We start from the raw sequence: 25723 nt of genomic DNA on the forward strand, positions 1-25723 counted from the left end.
GGGATTAAGACTGTGAGCCCCACGTGGGACAACCTGATTCCCCTGTGTCTCCCCCAGCGCTTAACAGTGCTCGGCACATAGTAAGCGCTTAACAAATACCAGCATTATTATTATGGGTTCTCATCCTGGTTCCGCCACTTGTCTGCCGTGTGACCTTTGGCAAGTCACTTCTCTTCTCTGGTCCTCAGTTGCCCCATGTGTAAAATGGGGACTGAGACTATGAGCGCCTTGTAGGACTGGGACTGTGACCGACCCGATTTGCTTGTATCCACCCCAGCGCCTGGCCCATAGTAAGCACTTAACAAGTATCATAATAATTATCATTAATTTTTTTTCTTTATTTGTTAAGCGCTTACTATGTGCAAAGCACTGTTCTAAGCGCTGGGGTAGACATAGGGTAATCAGGTTGTCCCACGTGAGGCTCACGGTCTTCATTCCCATTTTACAGATGAGGGAACTGAGGCACGGAGAAGTGAAGTGACTTGCCCACAGTCACGCAGCTCCCAAGTGGCAGAGCCGGGATTCGAACCCATGACCTCTGACTCCCAAGCCCGGGCTCTTGCCACTGAGCCACGCTGCTTCTCTAAAGCATTCTCTAATTAATGTATATTGTTATATCATTATTGATAGGTCAATCAGTCGATCGTGTTTATTGAGTGCTCACTGTGTGCAAAGGGTTTTGGGAGAAGAATAGAACAATAAACAGACCCATTCCCTGCCCACAACGCTCTGTGCCTCAGTTCCCTCATCTGCAGCGTGGCTTAATGTTCCAGGGAAAGTCCAAGGAAACCGTGGAAGAGACGGACCGGCAGCAAGATAGATGGAGACCGTAACAATGGTAAAGGAAGAACAGTCAGCGAGGTTACGATTTATGGCAGAAAATAAGATCCTTTGGAGAAAATATATCCGTAAAGTCGCTATGAATTGGAAACGACTTGACTGCATTTATTAATAATAATAATAATAATATGTCACTGGAAGGGCTCACAGTCTATTCAGTTCAGTGGAATAGCTGAGGGTAAAATGTCCAGTCTCTCGGGCCATGTTGCCTCCACAAAAAAATGTACCTATTGACAACGGAGCATATTCAAGAGAAATAGCGTGGCTTAGTGGAAGGAGCCTGGGCTTGAGAGTCAGAGGTCGTGGGTTCTAATTCCGCCTCCGCCACTGGTCTGCTCTGTGACTTTGGGCAAGCCACTTAACCTCTCTGTGCCTCAGTTGCCTCATCTATAAAATGGGGATGAAGACTGTGAGCCCTACATGGGACAACCTGATTATCTTGTATCTACCCCAGTGCTTAGAACAGTGCTTGGCACCTAGGAAGTATTAAACAAACACCATAATCACAAATTATTATTATTATTTCCTGAGCTCCCTCCTACTTAAATTGTGAGCCCCATGTGGGATCTGATGATCCGATATCTACCCCAGCATTTAGTACTGTGCTTGGCAAACAGTAAGCTCTTCATAAATACCATTACTATGATTACTATAATTACCATAGTGCTCTGCACACGGTAAACACTCAATAAATACCACTGATTGGTTGCTTGATGGATGGTTCAACATCAAGAGAAATAAAAATAAACAGAAAGGGACTCACAGGGCAAACCAAGAGTCTCACACACTGATTGGCCGAGTTGAATAATAATAAAAATAATAATAATAATATTGATGGTATTTGTTAAGGGCTTACTATGTGCCAAGCCCTGTCCTAAGCACTGGGGAGATACAAGGTAATCAGGTTGTCCCATGCGGGGCTCACAGTTCTCATCCCCATTTTACAGATGAGGGACCTGAGGCACAGAGAAGTTGAGTGACTTGCCCAAAGTCACACAGCAGACAAGTGGTGGAGTCGGGTTTAGAACCCACGATCTCTGACTCCCAAGCCCAGGCTCTTTCCACTAAGTCACGCTGTTTCTCTTGAATATGCTCAGGTGTCAATAGGTACTTTTTTTGTGGAGGCAGCATGGCCCGAGAGTCTGGACATTTTACCCTCAGCTATTCTGCTGAACTACATAGGTTGTGAGCTGTACCAGTGACATAGTATTACTATTATTATTATCATTATTATTATTAAATGCCGTCAAGTTGTTTCCGATTCATAGCGACTCTGTAGATATATTTTCTCCAGAACATCTTATCTTCTACCATAATCTGTCACCTTGCTAATGGTTCTTCCTTTACCACTGCTACGGTCTTTTCTTTCATTTTTCATTCAATAGTATTTATTGAGCGCTCACTATGTGCAGAGCACTGTACTAAGCGCTTGGAATGTACAAATCGGTAACAGAGACAGTCCCTGCCCTTTGACGGGCTTACGGTCTAATCGGTCTCTATCCGTCTAGCCGCCGGGCTGCTTCTTCCCCATTTTACCCAGACTTTTCCTAGTGTTAGTGTCTTCTACAGAGAATCAGTCGCGCTTAGTACAGTGCTGTGCACATAGTAATCGCTCAATAAATACTATTGAATGAATGAATGAATGATGACATGTCCAAAATGAGATAATCCAGCTAATAAATAAACTAATCTATCTCTAATTCCCTATATTCTCTTTCCAAGCCCTTAGTACAGTGCTCTGTGCAAGGTACGTGCTTAATAAAATGTAACTACTGTGTGGCCCCGGACAAGCCACTTAATTCCTCTGGGCCTCAGTTTCCATATCTGTAAAACGGGGATGAGACTGGTTGCGAACCCTGGGTGGATCATGGACTGAGTCTGATCTCTTAGCTTTGTCTCAACCCTACGCTTAGCACCAAGAGTGGGCTTTGGAAATAGCACAGTCATTATGGTAGCCTGGCCTCGTGGGCGGAGCCCGGGCCTGGGAGTCAGAAGGTCATGGGTTCGAATGCCGGCTCCACCACTTGTCTGCTGTGTGACCTTGGGGAAGTCACTTCACTTCTCTGGGCCTCAGTTCCCTCATCTGTGAAGTGGGGATTGGTACTGTGAGCCCTACACAGGACAGGGACTGTGCCCAGCCCAATTTGCTTGTATCCACCCCAGTGCTTAGTGTAGTGTCTGGCACATAGTAACCCTCTTGGGGTTAGCCAAGTAACCCTCATCATTGGCTTTAAAGCTGTCCCTCACCTCACCCCCTCCTACCTCCCCTCCCTTCTCTCCTCCTCCAGCCCAGCCCGCAGGCTCCTCTCCTCTGCCGCCGCTCACCTCCTCACGGGGCCTCGTCCTCGCCCATCCCGCCGGCGACCCCCGGCCCACGTCCTCCCGCCGACCCGGAACGCCCTCCCTCCTCACCTCCACCAGCCAGTGACTCTCCCCGACTTCAAAGCTTTACTGAAGGCCCATCTCCTCCAGGAGGCCTTCCCAGACTGAGCCCCCCTTTTCCTCTTCTCCCACTCCCTTCTGCATCACCCTGACTTGCTCCCTTTGCTCTCCCCACCTCCCAGCCCCACAGCACTTATGTCCTTATCTCTAATTTTATTACTTTATGCTGATTTCTGCCTTTCCCCCCTAGAACGTGAGCTTGTTGGGATGTTTATTGTTGTATTGAACTTTTCTAAACATTTCATATAGTGCTCTGCACCCAGTAAAGCTCTTAAAAAATACGATTGAATGAATGAATGAACCCGCGGAGCCCCTTTGCCTCAACTATTCATCCATTCAATTCAGTAGTATTTATTGAGCGCTTACTATGCGCGGAGCACTGTACTAAGCGCTTGGAATGTACAACTAGACGGTAAGCTCACTGTGGGCAATGAGCTTGTCTACCAACTCGGTTGTATTGTACTCTCCCAAGCCCTGCACATAGTAAGCGCTCAATAAATACCATTGCTTGATTGACTGACTGAACTACGGGTGAAAGAACGTGGACAATGGTCCGCTAATCTTCAGTGGAGCAATGTTTCTCCTCCTTTTCGGGCTGCCTTGACGTTCCAAACATTCCAACCTAGCATCATGTGGGATGTGTCCGCTGTGCGACATGGGGAAAACCACTTCACTTCTCTGAGTCTGTTACCTCATCTTTAAAATGGGGATGGAGGCTGTGAGCTCCGTGTGGGACGGGAACTGTGTCCAACCCCATCTCCTTGTATCCGCCCCGGTGCTTAGTAGAGTGCCTGGCACATAGTTAAGCACTTAAATACCATAATTATCAGTATTATTATTACAATGCCTGGCACATAGTAAGCACTTAAATCATATTGTTACTATTATTATTTTAGGAACCTCCCACCCGTATTTCCAGTTACACGGATCCTGCAAGATTTGGGGCTCATAATGCTGCGATTTTTATGCTTCCTCTTAGAGATCTTCTTCCAGAAGCCGGTAAGAAAAGAAAACGAGGGGGTCGCCATGTCTACCATCGCAGCCTTCTACAACGAGAAATCGATCCTCATCACGGGAGCCACGGGGTTCATGGGCAAAGTGCTGGTGGAGAAACTTTTACGCACGAGTCCTGACCTCAAAGCCATCTACATCCTCGTCAGGCCCAAGTCTGGACAGTCGATGCAGCAGAGAGTAACCGAGATGCTCAAGTGCAAGGTGAGTTGTTATTATTGATTATTTTATATTCGTATTTATTGTATTTATTGAGCACTTACTGTGTGCAGAGCACTGTACTCAGCGCTTGGAATGTACAATTTGGCACACACTGTTCTCAAACACTGCTCTAAGTGCTGGGATAGAGACAAGTTAATCAAGCCAGATACCTCACTCTGCTGACAGGATCATTTTTCAACAAAAACGTTCAGGACATGTCACCCTGCTTCTCAAAAATCTCCAGTGGTTGCCCATCCACCTCCATCTCAAACAAAAACTCCTCACCATTGGCTTTAAAGCTCTCCATCCCCTTACCCCCTCCTACCTCTCCTAGCTTCTCTCCTTCTGCTTGAGAAGCAGTGTGGCTCAGTGGAAAGAGCCCAGGCTTGGAAGTCAGAGGTCATGAGTTCTAATCTTGACTCCTCCTCTTGTCAGCTGTGTGACTTTGGACAAGTCACTTAACTTCTCAGCCTCAGTTACCTCATCTGTAAAATGGGGATTCATTCATTCATTCAACAGTATTTATTGAGCGCTTACTATGTGCAGAGCACTGTACTAAGTGCTTTGAATGTACAATTTGGCAACAGATAGAGACAATCCCTGCCCAAAACGGGCTCACAGTCTAAACGGGGGAGACAGACAGCAAAGCAGAACAGAACAAAACTGTTCATCATGAAGATAAATAGAATCAAGGAGCTATACACCTCATTAACAAAATAAATAGGGTAATAAATAATGTATGCAAATGAGCACAGTGCTGAGGGGAAGGGAGGGGGAAGAGCAGAGGGCAAGGGAGAGCTCAGTGTGGGAAGGCCTCCTGGAGGAGGGGAGCTGTCAGTAGGGCTTCGAAGAGGGGAAGAGAATTTGGCGGAGGTGAGGAGGGAGGGCGTTCCGGGACAGCGGTAGGACGTGGGCCGGGGGTCGACGGCGGGACGGGCGAGAGCGAGGCCCATTGAGGAGCTGAGCGGCGGCAGAGGAGTGGATTGTACCAGCTGGGATGGAGAAGCAAAGAAGGGAGGTGAGGTAGGAGGGGGCCAGATGATGGAGAGCTTTGAAGCCAAGAGTGAGGAGTTTTTGATTCTTTCAAAGGTTGATAGACAACCACTGGAGGTTTCTGAGGAGGGGAGTGACATGCCCAAATCGTTTCTGTAGAAAGATAATCTGGGCAGCGGAAAGAAGAATAGACTGGAGTGGGGAGACGCAGGAGGAAGGGAGATCAGAGAGGAGATTGACACATTAATCTAGTTGGGATATTATGAGAGCTTGTACCAGCAAGGTAACAGTTTGGATGGAGAAGAAGGAGTGGATCTTGGCAATATTGGGAAGGTGAGCTTCACATAGTAAGCTCTTAACAAATGCCATAATTATTATTGTTATTCACACACACCTCTCTTCAGAGAAAGGGAAGTACAAGAATTGACCATATACTGTATACTTTACATATATGGAGACTTTTTGTGACTTTGATACTTGTATGTATATATACCTTCATATACTTCTCTATAAATATACATGGAGGTATCAAAGTCAAATACTTAAGTCTCCTTTAGCAGAGAGTATTCACACTCACAGCCCATAAGCAAAATATGCCTTAAATCAAAATCTTGAGTTACCCCTAGTCTGGTTTTGCCTTATGCCGTCGAGTCGTTTCCGACCCATAGCGACACCACAGACACATCTCTCCCGGAACGCCCGCTCTCCGTCTGCCATCGTTCCGGTAGTGGATCTGGAGAGTTTTCCTGGTCAAAATCCGGAAGCGGTTGAACCATTGCCGCCTTCCACATAGTCAACTTGAGTCTCCACCTTCAACTCTCTCCCGTGCCCCCGCCGCCCAGCACGGGGGAGTTTCGACCCGTAGCCGACGGCCCGCCGCTCGCTAGCCGCCGCCCGAGCTAGGAACGGAACAGACAGGCCTCCGCTCCACTCTCCCTCCCGTAGTTGAGACTTGGTAGAGGACTGGAAACTCTCCAGGTGCCAACCTGAGAGGGATCCTAGTCTGGTACTGATCATTAACTTGGGTTATCCAAAAACTAACAACATCTGCTTATCTTTCTTTGTATCTAACCCAGCACTTAGAACAGTGCCTGGCACATGGTAAGTGCTTAACAAATGCCATCATTATCATTACTTTCTCCTTAAGGTAGAATTTCTAGAAGGAATCTGCAGGGTTGTCTGGCTCCAGGCGGTAATTTAGATTGCTCGGAGTGTCTCCTTTCTGTCTCCCTTTCTGAGACAAAGACGAATAGCTCTTAATGCTAAGATATCAGCCCCCTCATACGGAAGCATTGCTTTATTTTCTGACTTCTCAATGGATTTAAGATTTAGTTTACATTTTGGACCCATTTCCTCTTTGAGGGGGTGAATGCCATGATATACAAATAGAGAAGAAGCATGGCCATAGGGCTATAGCACCATCCTGGAATCCATAAAGACCTGTTTCTAATCCTGGCTCTGCCCCTTGTCTGCTGTGTGACCTTGGGCAAGTCACTTCACTTTTCTGGGCCTCAGTTACTTCATCAGTAAAATGGGAATTAAGACCATAAGCGCCACCTGGAACATGGACTGTGTCCAAGCTGATTAGTCTGTATCTACCCCATGGCTTAGAACATAGTACAAACGCTTAATAGATATGATAATAAAAAAGAAAACATCAGAATCATAGATTGGGAAGAGGTCTTGAAAGATCATCTTTATCTTCTCTCCAGTAAGAATCAAAACCAAAGTTAACCAAATGTATTAATCCTAATTATTCTGATTATTTTTTGCACGCATGCATGCGTGTCCGTATGCCTGTCACCTATACATTTCTGAAGTTATTTGGGGTTATAGAGAAGCAGCGTGGCTCAGTGGAAAGAGCACGGGCTTTGGAGTCAGAGGTCATGGGTTTGAATCCCGGCTCGGTCACTTGTCAGCTGTGTGACTTTGGGCAAGTCACTTAACTTCTCGCTGCCTCAGTTACCTCATCTGTAAAATGGGGATGCAGACTGTGAGCCCCACGTGGGACAACCTTTCATTCATTCATTCAATAGTATTTATTGAGCGCTTACTATGTGCAGAGCACTGTACTAAGCGCTTGGAATGAACAAGTTGGCAACAGATAGAGACGGTCCCTGCCGTTCGACGGGCTTACGGTCTGATCGGGGGAGACGGACGGACGAGAACGATGGCGATGAATAGAGTCGAGGGGAAGAACGTCTCGTAAAAACGATGGCAACTAAATAGAATCGAGGCGATGTACAATTCATTAACAAAATAAATAGGGTAACGAAAATATATACAGTTGAGCGGACGAGTACAGTGCTGTGGGGATGGGAAGGGAGAGGTGGAGGAGCAGAGGGAAAAGGGGAAAAAGAGGGTTTAGCTGCGGAAGGGTAAAGGGGGGATGGCAGAGGGAGTAGAGGGAGAAGAGGAGCTCAGTCTGAGAAGGCCTCTCGGAGAAGGTGAGTTTAAGTAGGGTTTTGAAGAGGGAAAGAGAATCAGTTTGGCGGAGGTGAGGAGGGAGGGCGTTCCGGGACCGCGGGAGGACGCGACCCGGGGGTCGACGGCGGGACGGGCGAGACCGAGGGACGGCGAGGAGGTGGGCGGTGGAGGAGCGGAGCGTGCGGGGTGGGCGGTGGAAAGAGAGAAGGGAGGAGAGGTAGGAAGGGGCAAGGTGATGGAGAGCCTCGAAGCCTAGAGCGAGGAGTTTTTGTCTGGAGCGGAGGTCGATAGGCAACCACTGGAGTTGCTTAAGAAGGGGAGTGACAGGCCCAGATCGTTTCTGCAGGAAGATGAGCCGGGCGGCGGAGTGAAGAATAGACCGGAGCGGGGCGAGAGAGGAGGAAGGGAGGTCAGAGAGAAGGAAGGGAGGTCAGTGTCTACCCCAGAGCTTAGAACAGTGCTCGGCACATAGTAAGCGCTTAACAAATACCAACATTATTATATAGAGAAGGTGCCTAAATTGGTTTAGATATTAACTACAGTTAGATTTACTTTTCCTTCCCTAATGAAATGGGCCGTATACAAAGACGTTAGTGAGATGTAGTTTTCCTATTTCTGCCCTAAAATGTTTCCTCGTTCTCCCAACCCAGAGTGTAAGTTTGTTATGGGCAGGGAATGTGTTTGCTAATTCTGTTGCATTGTACTCAAGTGCTTAATACACTCTTCAAGTGCTTAGTACAATGTTCTGCATACCCTAAGCACTCAATCAATACAACTGAATAGATGATTTCTCTCCCAAGAGTTCAGTACAGTGCTCTGCACATAGCAAGCGCTCAGTAAATACAATTGAATGATGAATACTCTCCCAAGTACTTAGGACACTCTTCTGCATATAGCAAGCGCTCAATAAATAGAACCGAGTGAATGAATACTCTCCCAAATTCTTAGTACACTGCTCTGCACAGACCAAGCGCTCAATAAATACAATTGAATGAATGCTCTCCCAAATTCTTAGTACACGGCTCTGCACATAGCAAGCGCTCAATAAATACAGTTGAATGAATGCTCTCCCAAATTCTTGGTAAACTGCTCGGCACATATCAAGTGCTCAATAAATACAACTGAATGAATGCTCTCCCGAGTACTTAGTACACTGCTCTGCATATAGCAAGCGCTCAATAAATACAACTGAGTGAATGAATACTCTCCCAAATTCTTAGTACACTGCTCTGCACATAGCAAGCGCACAATAAGTACAGTTGAATGAATGAATACTCTCCCAAGTACCTAGTACACTGCTCTGTACGTAGCATTCGTTCAATAAATACGATCTAGTGAATGAATGCTCTCCCAAGCGCTCAGTACACCGCTCTGCACATAGCAAGTGATCAATACATGCGATCGACTGATGGTTTTCCCCTCCGCCCCTTAAGACACCGTGAGATTTTGCTGTCACTCAATGATCGGAGGGTCCGCTTGGGTTTCAGCTCTTCGACAAAGTCAAAGAAACCTGTCCCAACATCAAGGAGAAGATCAAACCCATTTACGCCGACCTCAAGCAGGGGGATCTGGCCATCAGCAAAGAGAACTTGCAGGAACTCCTGGGGTGCATCAACATCATCTTCCACTGTGCCGCCACTGTTCGCTTCGATGACCCATTGAGGTAAGTTCCCGCTTTTCAGTCATTCATTCATTTAATCGTATTTATTGAGTGTTTACTGTGTGCAGAGCACTGTACTAAGCACTTACGTTTCCCGCTTGGGGCCTTGGAGGGGTCAAGTGGCCAAGTCAGAGGCCCCATTTTTATTCATTCTATCAAATTTATTGAGCGTTTACTGGGTGCAGAGCACTGTACTGAGTGCTTGGGAGAGTAGAACAGAGCACTAAACTGACCCATTCCCTGTCCACAACGAGCTTACAGTCTAGAGGGAGAGACGGACATTTAATCAAAATAAATAATAAATCAATCAATCAATAAGTGCTAACAGGAGGCTGCTCTAGGTTGGGATCTCTCTGTGGGCCACTATGTTGTCTGTCTACCAATGCTGTTATATCGTCCTCTCCCAACCGTGTAGCACAATGCTCTGCCCACAGTAAGTCCTCAGCAAATATGACTCATTAATCATGTACATATCCGTAATTTATTTATTCAGATTAAGTCTGTCTCTCCCTCTGGGCTGTAAGCTAATTGTGGGCAGGGAAAGTGCCTACCGACTCTGTTAAATTGTACCCTCCCAAGTGCCTAGTACAGTGCTCTGCACATAGTAAGCGCTCAATAAATATGGCTGATTGATCATGTCCAAATCTGTAATTTATGTAGTTATATTAAAGTCAGTCTCTCCCTCTGGATTGTAAACTTGTTGTGGGCAGGGAGCATGTCTACCAACTCTGTTAATAATAATGATAATAATAATAATAATGGTATTTGTTAAGTGCTTACTATGTGCCAAGCACTATTCTAAGCACTGGGGTAGACACAAGGTAATCAGTCTTAATCTCCATTTTAGAGATGAGGTAACTGAGGCACAGAGAAGTTAAGTGACTTGCCCAGAGTAACACAGCTGATAAGTGGTGGAGCCAGGATTAGAACCCACGACCTCTGACTCCCAAGCCCAGGCCCTTTCCACCGAGCCACGCTGCTTCTATTAAATCGTACACTCCCAGGCACCTAGTACAGTGATCTGCACAGAGTAAGCACTTAATAAACATGACTGATTGATTAGGTACGTGTCTGTAATTTGTGTATTTATATTAATGTCTGTCTCCCCCTGTAGACGGTCTAGACATTAATATAAATACATAAATTACCGACACACACGTAAGCGTCGTGGGGCTGAGGGAGGGGTGAGTAAAGGGGAGCGAATCGGGGTGATGCAGAAGGGAGTGGGAGAAGAGGAAATGAGGCTTAGTCTGGGAAGGCTTCTTGGAGGAGATGGGCCTGCAATAAGGCTTTGAAGGGAGGGAGAGGAATTGTCTGTCAGGTATGAAGTTGGGGGAAACAGGCTCAAAGCCATCATTTGCAAACACTGCCAGGCCCAACATCCATCCATCCATCCATCCGTCAGTCAGTCAATCCATGGTATTTCTTGAGCACTTGCAGCATGCAGAGCACTGTACTAAACACTTGGGAAAGTACAATACAAAGGAGTAATTATCGACCCTCTCTCCCTGTAATGGGAGGGAGACGTTCAGCTTTATTGGCTCTAATCCGTTCCCGGATTCCAAAGTTTAGGCCAAGCTAATTTGGCCGAAGCCAAGGACTGTTGTCCGGAAGTGAATATTAAATAGGGCATGTCAACAGGCTCTGTCTGTTTACTGTTCTATTTTACTCTCCCGAGCCCTTAGGACAGGGCTCGGCACACAGTAAGGACTCAATAAATACGTCCGAATGAATGAATAAAGCCTCTGCGTGACATGTAACCTGAGAACCAGAATATAATAATGATAATATTAAACGTTAAGTGATTACCATGTGCCAAACGGGTAGCTACAAACAAATGGGACTGGACACAGTCCCCGTCCCACACGGGGCTCACAGTCTTAATCCCCAGTGTACGATGAGGTCACTGAAGCACTGAGGAGCCAAATGGCTTGCCCAAGGTCACAAAGCAGACAGTAATAATAATGTTGGTATTTGTTAAGCGCTTACTATGTGCAGAGCGCTGTTCTAAGCAGTGGAGGATTCGGGATTAGAACCCAGGTCCTTCTGACTCCCAGGCCCGGGCTCTATCCACTAGGCTTTGCTGCTTCCCAAATGCTTTGGTAGAACCTCCCATCATTAGAACCTTTTTTTGTTTTGGCTTCATTTTTAATTTTTGTGGTATTTGCTAAGTGCCTACTGTGGGTCAAACACTTTTTTAAAACCCTGGGGTAGATACAAGTTAATTAGATTGGACACAGTCCCTGTCCTGCATGGGGCTCACAGTCTAAGAAGGAGGGAAAACAAGAGAACTGAGGCTTTAGAGAAGTTACGTGACTTGTCCAAGGTCACACGGCAGGCAATTGGCGGAGCCAGGATTAGAACCCAGGCCCTCTGTCTCTCGGGTCTGTGTTCTTTCCACTAGGCCATGCTGCTCTTTTTCTGGTATTTGTTAATGCTTAACTTTGGGCCAGGATGCTTTTATCTATCGTTGAGAATAAGGAAAGGGCATTTGCATCAAAGGTGCGCAATTTTCCTGGAGCAATGTTTTATTGGGAATTAAAGGTCTGACTCCACCCGGAAACTGGGGGTGTATTTTAAGAGCTGCTTTTGCAGACATTCCAATCACTGGGGTTATAAACGAACGATGGCACGCTGGCTTTACACCTGGGAAATATCCCGAAGCAAGGGCAGGGAGGGGAGGATGTTAACCTCCTCACTAACCACCCCTTAATTTTATTTTCTCTTTTTATGGTTTTTGTTAAGCGCTTACTACATGCAAGACACCGTACTGAGAGCTGGGTAGATTTATTAGTATTAATTGTATTTATTGAGCATTTACTGTGTGCAAAGCACTGAACGAAGAGCTTGGGAGAGTACACTATAACATCAACATTCCCCTGTATCTACCCCAGCGCTTAGAACAGTGCTCTGCACATAGGAAGCGCTTAACAAATACCAACATTATTATCAAACCCATTCCCTGCCCACAACACGCCCACAGTCAAAAAACAAGCCTATCGCGTTGGAGACAGCCCCGTCCCAGGTGGGTCTCACGGTCTTTATCTCCATGTTGCGGATGAGTTAACCGAAGCCCAGAGAAGCGGAGTGAGTTGCCCAAGGTCACCCAGCAGACAAGCGGTGGATCCGGGATTAGAACCCAGGTCCTTCTGACTCCCCGGCTTCTGCTCTGCCCACTAGCCGTGCTGCTTTCTCCTCTACAGGGCGTTCTTCGCTCTTCTGCCCGGATCTTTTTTTCTAAAAAATCATTCTGAGCAGTTCTTCCCGCTCCTCAGAAGCCTCCAGTGGCAGAGAAGTGACTTGCCCAAGGTCACACAGCAGACAAATGATGGAGTCGGAATTAGAATCCGTGACCTCCTGGCTCCCAGGCCCGAGCTCTATCCACTCTGCCATGATTTAGGGCAGCTGAGTAAGACCTTGAAGGTACAAAGTGGTGGTAACTTTACACACAGAAGGTCCTGGGTCCAAGCGCTTAGTACAGCGTTTTGCACACAGTGACATCTGAATAAAAACGATTGAATAGATCTCCGCATCAAGCGGAAACTCCAACCCATCCGTTTTAAGGTACCCAATCAGCTCTCTCCTCGCTTCTCTCCTATTACAATCTAGTCCACACACTCTTCTGATGGGAGGCAGCGAGGCCTAGTGGATATAGCATGGGCTTGGGAGTCAGAAGGACCTGGGTTCTAATCCCGCCTCTGCCACTTGTCTGCTGTGTGACCTTGGGCAAGTCACTTCACTTCTCTGGGCCGCAGTTCCCTCATCTGTAAAATGGGGATTAAGACCGTGAGCCCCATGTGGGATCACCTGATTAGCCTGTATCTAATAACGTTAGTATTTGTTGAGCGCTCACTAGGTGCCGAGCACCGTTCTAAGCGCTGGGGTAGATACAGGGCGATCAGGTTGTCCCACGTGAGGCTCACAGTCTTCATCCCCATTTTACAGATAGGGTAACTGAGGCACCGGGAAGTGAAATGACTTGCCCAAAGTCACACAGCTGACAGGTGGCGGAGCCGGGATTAGAACCCATGACCTCTGTGCTTGGCACATAGTAAGCCCTTAACAAATAGCATCATCGTTATTATCGTTTAGCAATATAACGGACACATTTCCCGCCCATAACGAGCTTACGGTCTAGAGAGAGGGGCAGATATTAATAGAAATAAATAAATGGCAGATATGGGTATAAGTGCTGAGGGGCTGGGGAGGGGGGATGAATAAAGGGAGCAGGGTGATGCTGAAAGGAGCGGGAGAAGAGGTGTGAGCCCGTCGATTAGACCGTGAGCCCGTCAAACGGCAGGGACCGTCTCTATCTGTTGCCGACTGGTTCATTCCAAGCGCTTAGTACAGTGCTCTGCACGTAGTGAGCGCTCGATAAATACCACTGAAGGAATGAATGAAGAGGCAAAGAGAGCTTAGCGAGGGAAGGCCTCTTGGAGGAGCTGGGCCTTCGGCCGGGCTTTTGAAGGCGGGGAGAGTGATGGTCCGTCTGTCCCCCAGACACGCCTTGCAGCTGAACGTCCTGGCCACCCAGCAGCTCCTGCTCATCGCCAGCCAGATGTCCAAACTGGAAGCCTTCATCCACTTCTCCACCGCCTTCTCCAACTGCAACCTGAAGCACATCGACGAAATCATCTACCCGGCCCCCGTGGAGCCCAAGAAGCTCATCGACTCCGTGGAGTAAGTTGGCCCGGACCGAGCTTTCTTCTCTCCTCTTCCCAGTTGTCCCCACCGGCCGATTAAGGGGTTCTCTTTCGGGACGCTTCCTTCGCACCCTGATCCACCCCGCTGTGCCCTGCCCCTTACCCCATGGAGGGCGGCGGGGAGGACAGGAAGGGGGGCAAGAAGCAAGACAACTTGGGAATGGGTTTGCAGGCACTGCAGGCTCCTTGCCATCAGCTTTATCAGACATCTCGGCCCCTCCTACCTCACCTCACCCATCTCCTCCTGTTATTATTCATTCATTCATTCAGTAGTATTTATTGAGCGCTTACTATGTGCAGAACACTGTACTAAGCGCTTGGAATGGACGAATCGGTAACAGATAGAGACACTCCCTGCCCTTTGACGGGCTTACGGTGTAATCGGGGGAGGCGGGCAGACGAGAACAATAGCAATAGACAGAATCAAGAATCAAAAAAATAGAATCAGTTATTATTACTATGGTATTTAAGCGCTTACTATGTGCCGAGCAGTGTTCTGAGTACTGGGGTAAATACCAGGTAATCAGGTTGGAGCCACTCCCTGTCCCACGTGGGGCTCACAGTCTCATTCCCCAGTTTCCAGATGAAGGAACTGAGGCCTAGAGAAGTGAAGGAGGACATGGGTACTAATCCCATCTCTGCCATTCATTCAGTAGTATTTATCGAGCGCTTACTATGTGCAGAGCACTGTACTAAGCGCTTGGAATGTAAAATTTGGCAACAGATAGAGACAATCTCTGTGCAATGACGGGCTCACAGTCTAAATGTCACATATCTGCTGGGTGACCTTGGGCGAGTCACTTCACTCCTCTGTGCCTCAGCTGCCTCATCTGGAAAATGGGAATTAAGAGTGTTAGCCCCGGGTCGGGACATGGACTGTGTCCAACCTGAGTAGACTCTATCATTTAGAACAGTGCCCGGTACATAGTAAGCGCTTAACAAATACCATATATACAAAAGAGGAGAAGCGGCGTGGTTCAGCGGAAAGAGCCCGGGCTTGGGAGTCAGAGGTCACGGGTTCGACTGCCGGCTCTGCCACTTGTCAGCCGTGTGACTGTGGGCAAGTCTCTTCACTTCTCTGGGGCCTCAGTTACCTCATCTGTAAAATGGGGATTAACCGTGAGCCTCACGTGGGACAACCTGATTCCCCTGTATCTACCCCAGAGCTTAGAACAGTGCTCGGCACATTGTAAGTGCTTAACAAATACCAACATTATTGAAAGAGGAACAGCATAGCGTAGTGGATAGGACACGGGACTGGGAGTCAGAAGGTCATGGGTTCTAATCCCGGCTCCGCCACTTGTCTGCTTTGTGACTTTGGACAAGTCCCTTCATTTCTCTGGGCCTCAGTTACCTCATCTGTAAAATGATAATAACGATGGCCTTCGTCAAGCGCTTACTGTGTGCGATTAAGACTATGAGCCCCATGTGGCACAACTTGCTTTCCTTGTACGTACCCCAACGCTTAGAACAGTGCTTGACACATAGTAAGGGCTTAACCAATACTATAATTTTATTATTATCATTATTATTATTATTAACAATGACAAAAGACAGAAGATAAATACATTAAAAGGTAAAACATAAATTAATGAATAAATATGATTGATGGATTGATATTAGGAGAAAGAGTGTGGCTTAGTGGAAGAAGCATTTGGGTCATGGGTTCTAATCCCAGCTCCGTCACTTGTCAGCTGTATGACTTTGGGCTAGTCGCTTAACTTCTCGGTGCCTCAGTTACCTCATCTGTAAAATGGGGATTAAGACTCTGAGCTCCACGTGGGACAACCTCATTACCCTGAATCTACCGCCGTGCTTAGAACGGTGCTTGGCACATAGTAAGCGCTTAACAAATACCAGCATTATTATTATTATTATATTTTCCCTTTTTCACGGTGGCATCAGCAGTGGGTATGGTAGGATTGAGTTTCACACTGGGCCCTCGCTATCTTGAGACCACTGTTAATTTGGGCCTTCAGGAGGCATTCCCTGGAAGGTCTATCCGCTTCACCCACCGCCCGCTCGGTTCACGGTCTCACCCTTGTTTTGGCTCTGCTCTTATACGCCCCAACCGCAGAGCGCTCATGTGATAATAACTGGTGTTTGCAAAGCGCTTACTATGGTGCCGGTCACTATCCTAAACGCTGGGGTGGATACATGTAAATGGGTTGGACACAGTCGCCGTCCCGCATGCGGTTCCCAATCTCATTCCCCATTTTCCAGATGAGGTAACTGAGGCCCAGAGCAGTGAAGTGACCTGCCCAGGACCACGCAGCAGACAAGTGGCATAGCCAGGATTAGAACCCACGTCCTCTGACTCCCGCGCCTGGCTCTATCCACTACATGTCTTTGAATGAGATTTTATAAATTCCTTATTCATTCATATTAACGTCTGCCTCCCCCTCTAGACCCGAACTCTGTTACGGGCAGGGAGCCTGCCTGCTAATTCTGTCGTATTGGAATCGATCAATCAACGGTATTCGTCGAGCGCTCACTTTGTGCAGAGCACTGTACTAGGCGCTTGGGAGAGTGCGACACAATGGGGTCAGCGGGCACGTCCCCCCATCCTCTCCCAAGGGCCTAGTACCGTGCTCGGCACCTAGTAAGGGCTCGATGAGTACCGCCGATCGATCGGTCGGTCCATCGGTTTCTCTTCCAGGTGGCTAGATGACACGATTGTGGAAGAGATCACTCCCAAACTGATTGGCGACAGGCCCAACACCTACACGTTCACCAAGGCCTTAGGGGAGACCGTGGTGGAGCAAGAGAAAGGAAACCTGAACATCGCCATCATCCGACCGTCCATTGTGGGAGCCAGTTGGAAAGAGCCTTTCCCGGTGAGTATAAACTCCCCCTCCCCTCATCTCCTCCTTTTTCTTTCATCATCATATTTGCGCAGCACTGGCTCCCAATCTTCAAAGCCCTCCTGAGAGCTCACCTCCTCCAGGAGGCCTTCCCAGACCGGGCCCCCCCCTTTTCCTCTGCTGCTCCTCCCCTCCCCATCGCCCCCACTCGCGTCCTCTGCTCTACCCCCTTCCCCGTAGCGCTTGTGCGATAACAATAATTATGGTATTCGTTAAGCACTTACTATGTGCCAAGCACTCTTCTAAGCGCTGGGGTTGATACAAGGTAATCAGGTTGCCCCACGTGGGGCTCACAGTCTTCATCCCCATTTTCCAGATGAGGTCACTGAGGCCCAGAGAATAATAATGTTGGTATTTGTTAAGCGTTTACTGTGTGCCGAGCACTGTTCTAAGCGCCGGGGGAGATACAGGGTCATCGGGTTGTCCCACGAGAGGCTCACAGTCTTAATCCCCATTTGCCAGATGAGTTAACTGAGGCACCGAGAAGTGAAGTGACTTGCCCACAGTCACACAGCTGACAAGTGGCGGAGTGGGGATTCGAACCCATGACCTCTGACTCCCAAACCCGTGCTCTTTCCACTGAGCCACGCCGCTTAATAATGTTGGTATTTGTTAAGCGCTTACTATGTGCCGAGCACTGTTCTAAGCGCTGGGGTAGACACAGGGGAATCAGGTTGTCCCACGTGGGGCTCACAGTCTTAATCCCCATTTTACAGATGAGGGAACTGAGGCACCGAGAAGTTAAGTGACTTGCCCAAAGTCACACAGCTGGCAAGTGGCAGAGCCGGGGTTTGAACCCATGACCTCTGACTCCAAAGCCCGTGCTCTTTCCAGTGAGCCACGCTGCTTCTCATATATTTGTACATATTTATTATTCTATTTATTTTATTAATGATGTCTATCTATAAATCTATTTATCTATTTTGATGCTATTGATGCCTGACTACTTGTTTTGTTTTGTTGTCCGTCTCCCCCTTCTAGACTGCGAGCCCGTTGTTGGGTAGGGATCGTCTCTATCTGTTGCAGGACTGTACTTTCCCAGTGCTTAGTACAGTGCTCGGCACAGACTAAGCGTTCAATAAATATGAATGAATGAATCACAGAGCTGGATCAATCGATCAGTGGTATTTATGATAATAATAATAATGATAATGACATTTGTTAAGCACTTACTATGTGCCAAGCACTGTTCTAAGTGCCGGGATAGATACGAGGTTATCAGGTTTGTCCCATGTGGGGCTCACGGTCTTAATCTCCTTTTTACAGATGAGATAACTGAGGCGCAGAGAAGTTGTCACTTGCCCAAAGTCACACAGCTGACAAGTGATATAGGTGGGATTAGAACCCATGACCTCTGACTCCCAAGCTCGTGCCCTTTCCACTAAGCCACGCTGATTCTCACTGACTCATGCTGATTTCTGGAGCTCTTACTATGTTCTAAGCATTGTACTAAGCGTTTGGGAGACTACAATAAACAGAATTAGCGGACGTCTTCCAATGCATTAATCAAGTGATTAGTACAGTGCTCTGCAGTCAGCACTCAATAAAGCACTCAAATGCAATTGATTGATTGATTGATGAGTGACATTTATTGGGCGCCAGTTGGGCGAAGGACCCTCTTCTAAGCACTTGGGAGAGCCCAACAGAGGTAGAAGCAGCGTGGCTCAGTGGACAGAGCCTGGGCTTGGGAGTCAGAGGTCATGGGTTCGACTCCCGGCTCTGCCACTCGGCAGCTGTGTGACTGTGGGCAAGTCACTTCACTTCTCTGTGCCTCAGTTACCTCATCTGTAAAATGGGGATTCACTGTGAGCCTCATGTGGGACAACTTGATTACCCTGTATCTACCCCAGCGCTTAGAACAGTGCTCTGCACATAGTAAGCACTTAACAAATACCAACATTATTATTATTAGAAGGCATGATCCCTGTCTTCAAGGAGCTTACAAACTAATGTGGGGGACAGAGGTGAAATAATTGTATAATAGGAGGAAGAAGCGTTCAAATAATAGAGGCTTTTTTGTCCTCGATGAGCTGATCAGCTTGAACACTCATTCATTCATTCATTCATTCAATCGTATTTATTGAGCGCTTACTGTGTGCAGAGCACTGTACTAAGCGCTTGGAAAGTACAGTTCGGCCACAGATAGGGGCAATCCCTACCCAATAACGGCAACGGGCTCACGGTCTAGAAGAGGGAGACAGGCAACAAGCAAAACAAGTAGACAGGCCTCACTGCCATCAAAATAGATAAATAGAACCATAGATAAATGCACATAATTAATAAAATAGAGTGATAAATAATATATACAAATATATAGAGAAGCAGCATGGCTCAATGAAAAGAGCCCAGGCTTGGGAGTCAGAGGTCATGGGTTCTAATCCCCACTCCACCACTTGTCAGCTGTGTGACTGTGGGCAAGTCACTTCACTTCTCTGGGCCTCAGTTACCTCATCTGTAAAGTGGGGATTAACTGTGAGCCTCAGGTGGAACAACCTGATTACCATGTATCTACCCCAGCCCTTAGAAGAGTGCTTTGCACATAGTAAGCGCTTAACAAATACCACCATTATTATTATTACAAGTGCTGTGGGGAGGGGAAGGGGGTAGAGCAGAGGGAAGGAGATGGGGCGATGGGGAGGGCAGGAGGGGCAGAGGGAAAGGAAGGGTACAGTCTGGGAAGGCCTCCTGGAGGAGGTGAGCTCTCAGTAGAGCTTTGAAGAGGGGAAGAGAGTTTGGCGGAGGTGAGGAGGGAGGGCGTTCCGGGACGGCGGGAGGACGGGGGCCGGGGGTCGACGGCGGGGCGGGCGAGAACGAGGCCCAGTGAGGAGGCGAGCGGCGGCAGAGGAGCCAAGTGTGCGGGGTGGTTGGAGAAGGAGAGAAGGGAGGTGAGGTCGGAGGGGGCCAGGTGACTCGGGGGGGCGGGGGGGTTGTAACTTCGTCGACTCTCTAAGACACAATCAGAGGCTACGTACTGTGACATAGATGTGGCCTTTGTGGGTGTTGCTTACAAGACCCTCGTTAAGGCCCGGGGTCGTGACTTGCTTTGCAGAACTTATAATTAACAAGCAGAGCAGTGTGGCCGAACGGGTAGGGCACAGGCCTGGGAGGCAGAAAGCCCTGGGTTCTAATCCCGGCTCTGCTAACTCCTTTCTGGGTGATCTCGAGCAAGTCATTAACCTTCTCCGGGCCTCAGTTTCCTAAATGTAAACCAGGGGATACCTGTTCTCTCTCCTGCTTAGACTGTGAGCTCCATGTGGGACGGGGATTGTGTCCGACCTAATTAATTTGCACCCTCCCCCGAGTTTAGAACAGCGTTCGACACATGGTCGAAAGTACCACGAGAAGCAGTGTGGCTTGGTGGAAAGAGCATAGGCTTGGGAGTCGGAGGTCGTGAGTTCTAATCCCGCCTCCACTGCTTGTCAGCTATGTGACTTGGGGCAAGTCACTTCGCTTCGCTGAGCCTCAGTTACCTCATCTGTAAAATGGGGATTAAGGCCGTGAGCTCCACGTGGGAAAACCTGATAAGCTGGTATCTACCCCAGTGCTTAGAACAGTGCTTGGCACGTAGTAAGTGCTTAACAAGTACCGTTATCATTATTAACAGTAGTAATAGCAGAGATATATATGGAGGCCGTAAATCCGTGGTGGGCGGGGAACACGTCCACCGACTCTGTTATGTTGTGCTCTCCCAAGTGCTCGGTATGATGCTCTGCACACAGTAAGCGCTCAGTAAAGTGCTTGGGAAGCAGCATAGCCTACTGGAAAGAGCAAGGTCCCGGGAGTCAGAGGACCTGAGTTCTAATACTGGCTCTAGCAACTGCTTGCTTGTGACCTTGGGCAAGCCACTTACTTCTCTGTGCCTCAGTTCTCCTGTTCTCCTTCCTACTTAGACTGTGAACGCCACGCAAGACAGAGACTGTATCCGACCTGATAAACTTGTCCCTACAGTGCTTACTATAGTGTTTGACGTCTAGTAAAGGCCTAACACCATTAAAAATGATAAATAAATATCTAAATATATCAATAAACGTAATTTTTTGAGAATCCACCTGCCCCACCTTCCAAGCCCTACTAAAATCATACCTCCTCCTGGAAACCTCCTCTGCCTGATCTCCCCACCCTATCCCTTGTACCTTCCACATCACCTACGCACTTGAATTTTCATTCATTCATTCATTCAATCGTATTCACTGAGCACTTACTGTGTGCAAAGTACTGTACTGAGCGCTTGAAAAGTACAATTCAGCAATATAGAGAGAGAATCCCTGCCCACACCAGGCTTACAGTCTAGACGGGGCGGGGAGACAGACATCAAAACGAGTAAAGAGGCATCACTGTAAATAAATAGAGAAGCAGCGTGGCTCAGTGGAAAGAGCCCGGGCTTGGGAGTCAGAGGTCCTGGGTTCGAATCCCGGCTCTGCCACTTGTCATCTGTGTGACGTTGGGCAAGTCACTTAACTTCTCTGTGCCTCAGTTCCCTCCTCTGTAAAATGGGGATGAAGTCTGTGAGCCCTATGTGGGACAACCTGATTGCCTTGTATCTACCCCAGCGCTTAGAACAGCGCTCGGCACAGAGAAAGCGCTTAACAAATACCAACATTATTAAATAGAATTTCTATCTATATACTTAAGTGCTGTGGGACGGGGGGCAGGGAGGGCAAAGGGAGCGAGTCGAGGTGACGTGGAAGGGAAAAGGGGGCTTAGTCTGGGAAGGCCTCCTGGAGGAGGGGCGCCCTCAATAGGGCTTTGAAGGGGGGAACTGTGCTAGTTTGGCGGACGTGAGGAGGGAGGGCGTTCCAGGTCAGAGGTAGGACTTGGGCCGGGGTCGACGGCGGGACGGGAGAGAACGGGGCACCGTGAGGAGGTTAGGGGCGGCAGAGGAGCAGGGTGTGTGGGCTGGGATGCAGACAGAGAGAAGGGAGGTGAGTGAGGTAGGAGGAGGCAAGGGGATAGACAGCTTTGAAGCCAATAATGAGGAGTTGTTGTTTGATACAGAGGTTGATATGCAACCACTGGAGATATTTGAGGAAGGGGGTGACATGCCCGGAGCGTTTTTGTAGATAATCCGCACAGCAGAGTGAACTATAGACTGAAGCGGGGAGAGACGGGAGGATGGGAGATGAGAAAGGAGGCTGATGCGGTCATCCAGGCGGGATAAGATGAATGATTGCATTGAAGAGGTAGCGGTTTGGATGGAGAGGAAAGGGTGGAGCTTGGCGATGTTGTGAAGGTGAGACCGGCAGGTTTTGGTGACGGATTGGATTGAATCTAGACTGAAAGCTCGTCGTGGGCAGAGAATGAAAGGGTGGAGCTTGGCGATGTTGTGAAGGTGAGACCGGCAGGTTTTGGTGACGGATTGGATTGAATCTAGACTGAAAGCTCGTCGTGGGCAGAGAATGTGTCTGTATCGTTATATTCTCCCAAACTCACTACAGTGCTCTGCACACGGTAAGCGCTCGGTAGATACGATCGAATGAGTGAGTCCCTGAGTACTTTGATACGCATTTCCTCCCCAAAGCAGTTATGTTCAGATCCCTCTACTCCGATGCTTCCCCTCCCTGTAATTTCTGTTAATGTCCGTCTCCCCCATTAGATTGAAGCTCCTCGAGAGCAGAGATCATACCTACTGACTCTCCTGTAGTGTACTATCCTTAGTGTTTAGTAGAGTGCCCTGCACACGGTAAGCACTCAATAAGTATCATCGATTGATTGTGGTACATTTTACTAGGCCTTTGGGAAATACAGAATTACAAAGCGACATGTTGCCTTCCCACAGGGAGCTTACATTCTACCCGGGGAAACAAAGTATAAGTCAAGGTCTAATGTAGCGGCTTATCGATTGAACGATTGAGAAGCAGCACGGCGAAGGGGATAGAGCCCGGGCCTGGGAGTCAGAAGATCGTGGGTTCTGATCCCGCGCTCCGCCGCGCGTCTGCTGTGTGATCTTGGGCAAGTCACTTCACTTCTCTGGGCCTCAGATACCTCCTCTGGAAAATGGGGAATTAAGGCTGTGAGCCCATTTGGGACAGGGACTGCGTCCAACCTGACTAGCTTGTATCTACCCCAGTACTTAAAACAATGATTGGCATAGAGTAAGTGCTTAACAAATACCATCATTATGATCAATCCATAGTATGTACTGAGTGTCTACTGGGTGCAGAGCACTGTACTACGTGCTTGAGAGAGTACAATCCAACGAAGTTGATATTCATTCATTCAGTTGTATTTATTGAGTGCTTACTATGTGCAGAACACGTTATTAAGTACTTGGGAGAGTACAATACAACAGTAAAAAGTCTCATTCCCTGCCCCAACGAGCTTACAGTCTAGAAAAGGGGAGACAGACATCAGTACAAATAAATAAAATGACAGACACATATGTAAGTGTTGTGGGGCTGGGAGGAGTGAGGGGAGGGGGCAGGGAAGAGCAAAGGGAGCAAGTCGGGGAGACACAGAAGGGAGTGGGAGATGAGGAAAAGTGGGGCTTAGTCTGGGAAGGCCTCTTGGAGGAGGTGAGCCTTCAGTAAGGCTTTGAAGAGGAAGGGCTTTCCAGGCCAGAGGCAGGACATGGTCCAGGGGTCGGCGGCGAGAAAGGCGAGATGGAGGCACGGTGAGAAGCCAATGGTGAGGAGTTTTTGTTTGATGTGGAGGCAGATAGGCAACCACTGGAGTTTTTTGAGGAGGGGGGTGACCTGTCCTGAAACTTTATGTAGAAAAATGATCCTGGCAGCAGAGCGAAGTATGGGCTGGAGTGGGGAGAGACAGGAGGCTGGGAGGTCAGCACGAAGGCTGATGTAGGATTCCAGGCGGGATAGGAGGAATGATTGTATAAGCACGGTAACAGTTTGGATAGAGAGGAAAAGGAGGATTTTAGCGATGTTGTGACGGTGGGACAGACAGGATTTAGTGACAGATTGAATATGTGGGTTGAATGACAGAGAGGAGTCAAGGATGACATCAAGATTATGGGCTCTGGTGGTGCCGTCTACAGCGATGGGAACGTCAGGGGTAGGATGGGATTGGGTGGGAAGATAAGGAGCTCTGTTTTGGACATGTTAAATTGGAGGTGAAGGGAGGACATCCAAGTAGAGATGTCTGGAAGGCAGGAGGAGATACAAGACCGGAGAGAGGGAGAGAGATCAGGGCTGGAGATGTAGATTTGGGGATTCATCTGCATATTGGTGATAGTTGAAGCCGTGGGAGCGAATATGTTCACCAAGGGATGGGTGTAGATGGAGGATAGAAGAGGACCCAGAACTGAACCTTGAGGAACTCCTACAGTTAGGGGATGGGAGGGAGCGGAGGAGCCCTCTGAGGAGACCGGACTGCCAGAGAGAGAAGAGGAGAACCGGGAGAGGACAGAGTCGGTGAAGCCAAGGCTGGATAACGTGTTGAGGAGAAGTAGATGGTCGACAGTATCAATGGCAGCTGAGAGGTCAAGGAGGATTAGGATGGAGTAGAGGCCTTTAGGCAAGAAGGAGATCACTGGTGACCTTTGAGAGGCCTGTTTATGATTCTATTTATTCATTTTGATGGTATTGATGCCTGACTACTTATGTTTTGCTGTCTGTCTCCCCCTTTTAGGCTGTGAGCCCATTGTTGGGCAGGGATTGTCCCTATCTGTTGCCAAACTGTACATTCCAAGCGCTTAGGACAGTGCTCTGCACACAGTAAGCGCTCAATAAATACGATTGAATGAATGAAATGAATGTGGAGGGAAGAGGACAGATTGGAGATGGTCCAGGAGAGATTTGGAGGAGAGGAATTTGAGACAGGGGGTGTAGACAACTCGCTCAAGGAGTCTGGAGAGGAATGGTTGGAAGGAGATGGGGTGATAACTGGAGGGAACTGTGGGGTCAAGGGAGGTTTTATTTAGGATGGGGGAGACATGGGCACGAGAGAAGCAGCGTGGCTCAGTGGAAAGAGCCCGGACTCGGGAGTCAGAGGTCATGGGTTCTAATCCCGGCTCCGCCGCTTGTCAGCCGTGTGACTTTGGGCAAGTGACTTAGCTTCTCTGTGCTTCAGTTACCTCACCTGTAAAATGGGGATTGAAACTCTGAGCCCTACGTGGGACAACCCTGTATCTACCCCAGCGCTTAGAACAGCGTTTGGCACATAGTAAGCACTTAACAAACACCACAATTATTATTCTTATTGAAAGCCGTGGGTTCCCTGACCACAAGAAGCGAGGCAAGGAAGGACCGCGAAGCCACGAGGAGCTTTACCGTGGTGAATTGAGTCTGTCAAGTTATTTCTTAAGGTAGCTGATTCTTCGGCCATTGATATTTTCAAGAAACCTGAGACGTGGGGAGTTGAACTTCCCTTGTGAATATCCTGAAGTTATAGTATGATTTGGTCGTCGGTGGTTTGAAGTCACTGCTTTTTTCTGAGCTGTGTAGTGGAAAAAAAACTTTTTTTTTTGTCTTTCAGGGCTGGATTGATTCCTTAAATGGACCTAGTGGCCTCATGGTTGCGGTATGTGTAAGGGGTGGGCTGGAAAGGAAACAGGGGAGGCCTGGTGCTTAGAACAGTGCTTAGCACATAGTAAGTCCCCGTCCCAGGTGGGGCTCACGGTCTCCATC

The 25723-nt window shown here is 48.2% G+C and overlaps 1 protein-coding gene across 1 annotated transcript in view; it reads left to right on the top strand.

Annotated features, from left to right (window-relative positions):
* The window catches only part of FAR2 (fatty acyl-CoA reductase 2), a 153779-nt gene that overhangs the window by 100636 nt on the left and 27420 nt on the right, over positions 1-25723 (top strand). The window contains exons 2-6 of the mRNA XM_029050350.1: positions 4262-4497; positions 9402-9577; positions 14075-14254; positions 16937-17114; positions 25572-25616. Of these exons, the coding sequence (XP_028906183.1) occupies positions 4262-4497; positions 9402-9577; positions 14075-14254; positions 16937-17114; positions 25572-25616 (815 nt within the window). The remainder of the gene's footprint in view (positions 1-4261; positions 4498-9401; positions 9578-14074; positions 14255-16936; positions 17115-25571; positions 25617-25723) is intronic.

The sequence above is a fragment of the Ornithorhynchus anatinus genome, chromosome 2, assembly GCF_004115215.2.
Source record: "Ornithorhynchus anatinus isolate Pmale09 chromosome 2, mOrnAna1.pri.v4, whole genome shotgun sequence".
Lineage (NCBI taxonomy): Eukaryota > Metazoa > Chordata > Mammalia > Monotremata > Ornithorhynchidae > Ornithorhynchus > Ornithorhynchus anatinus.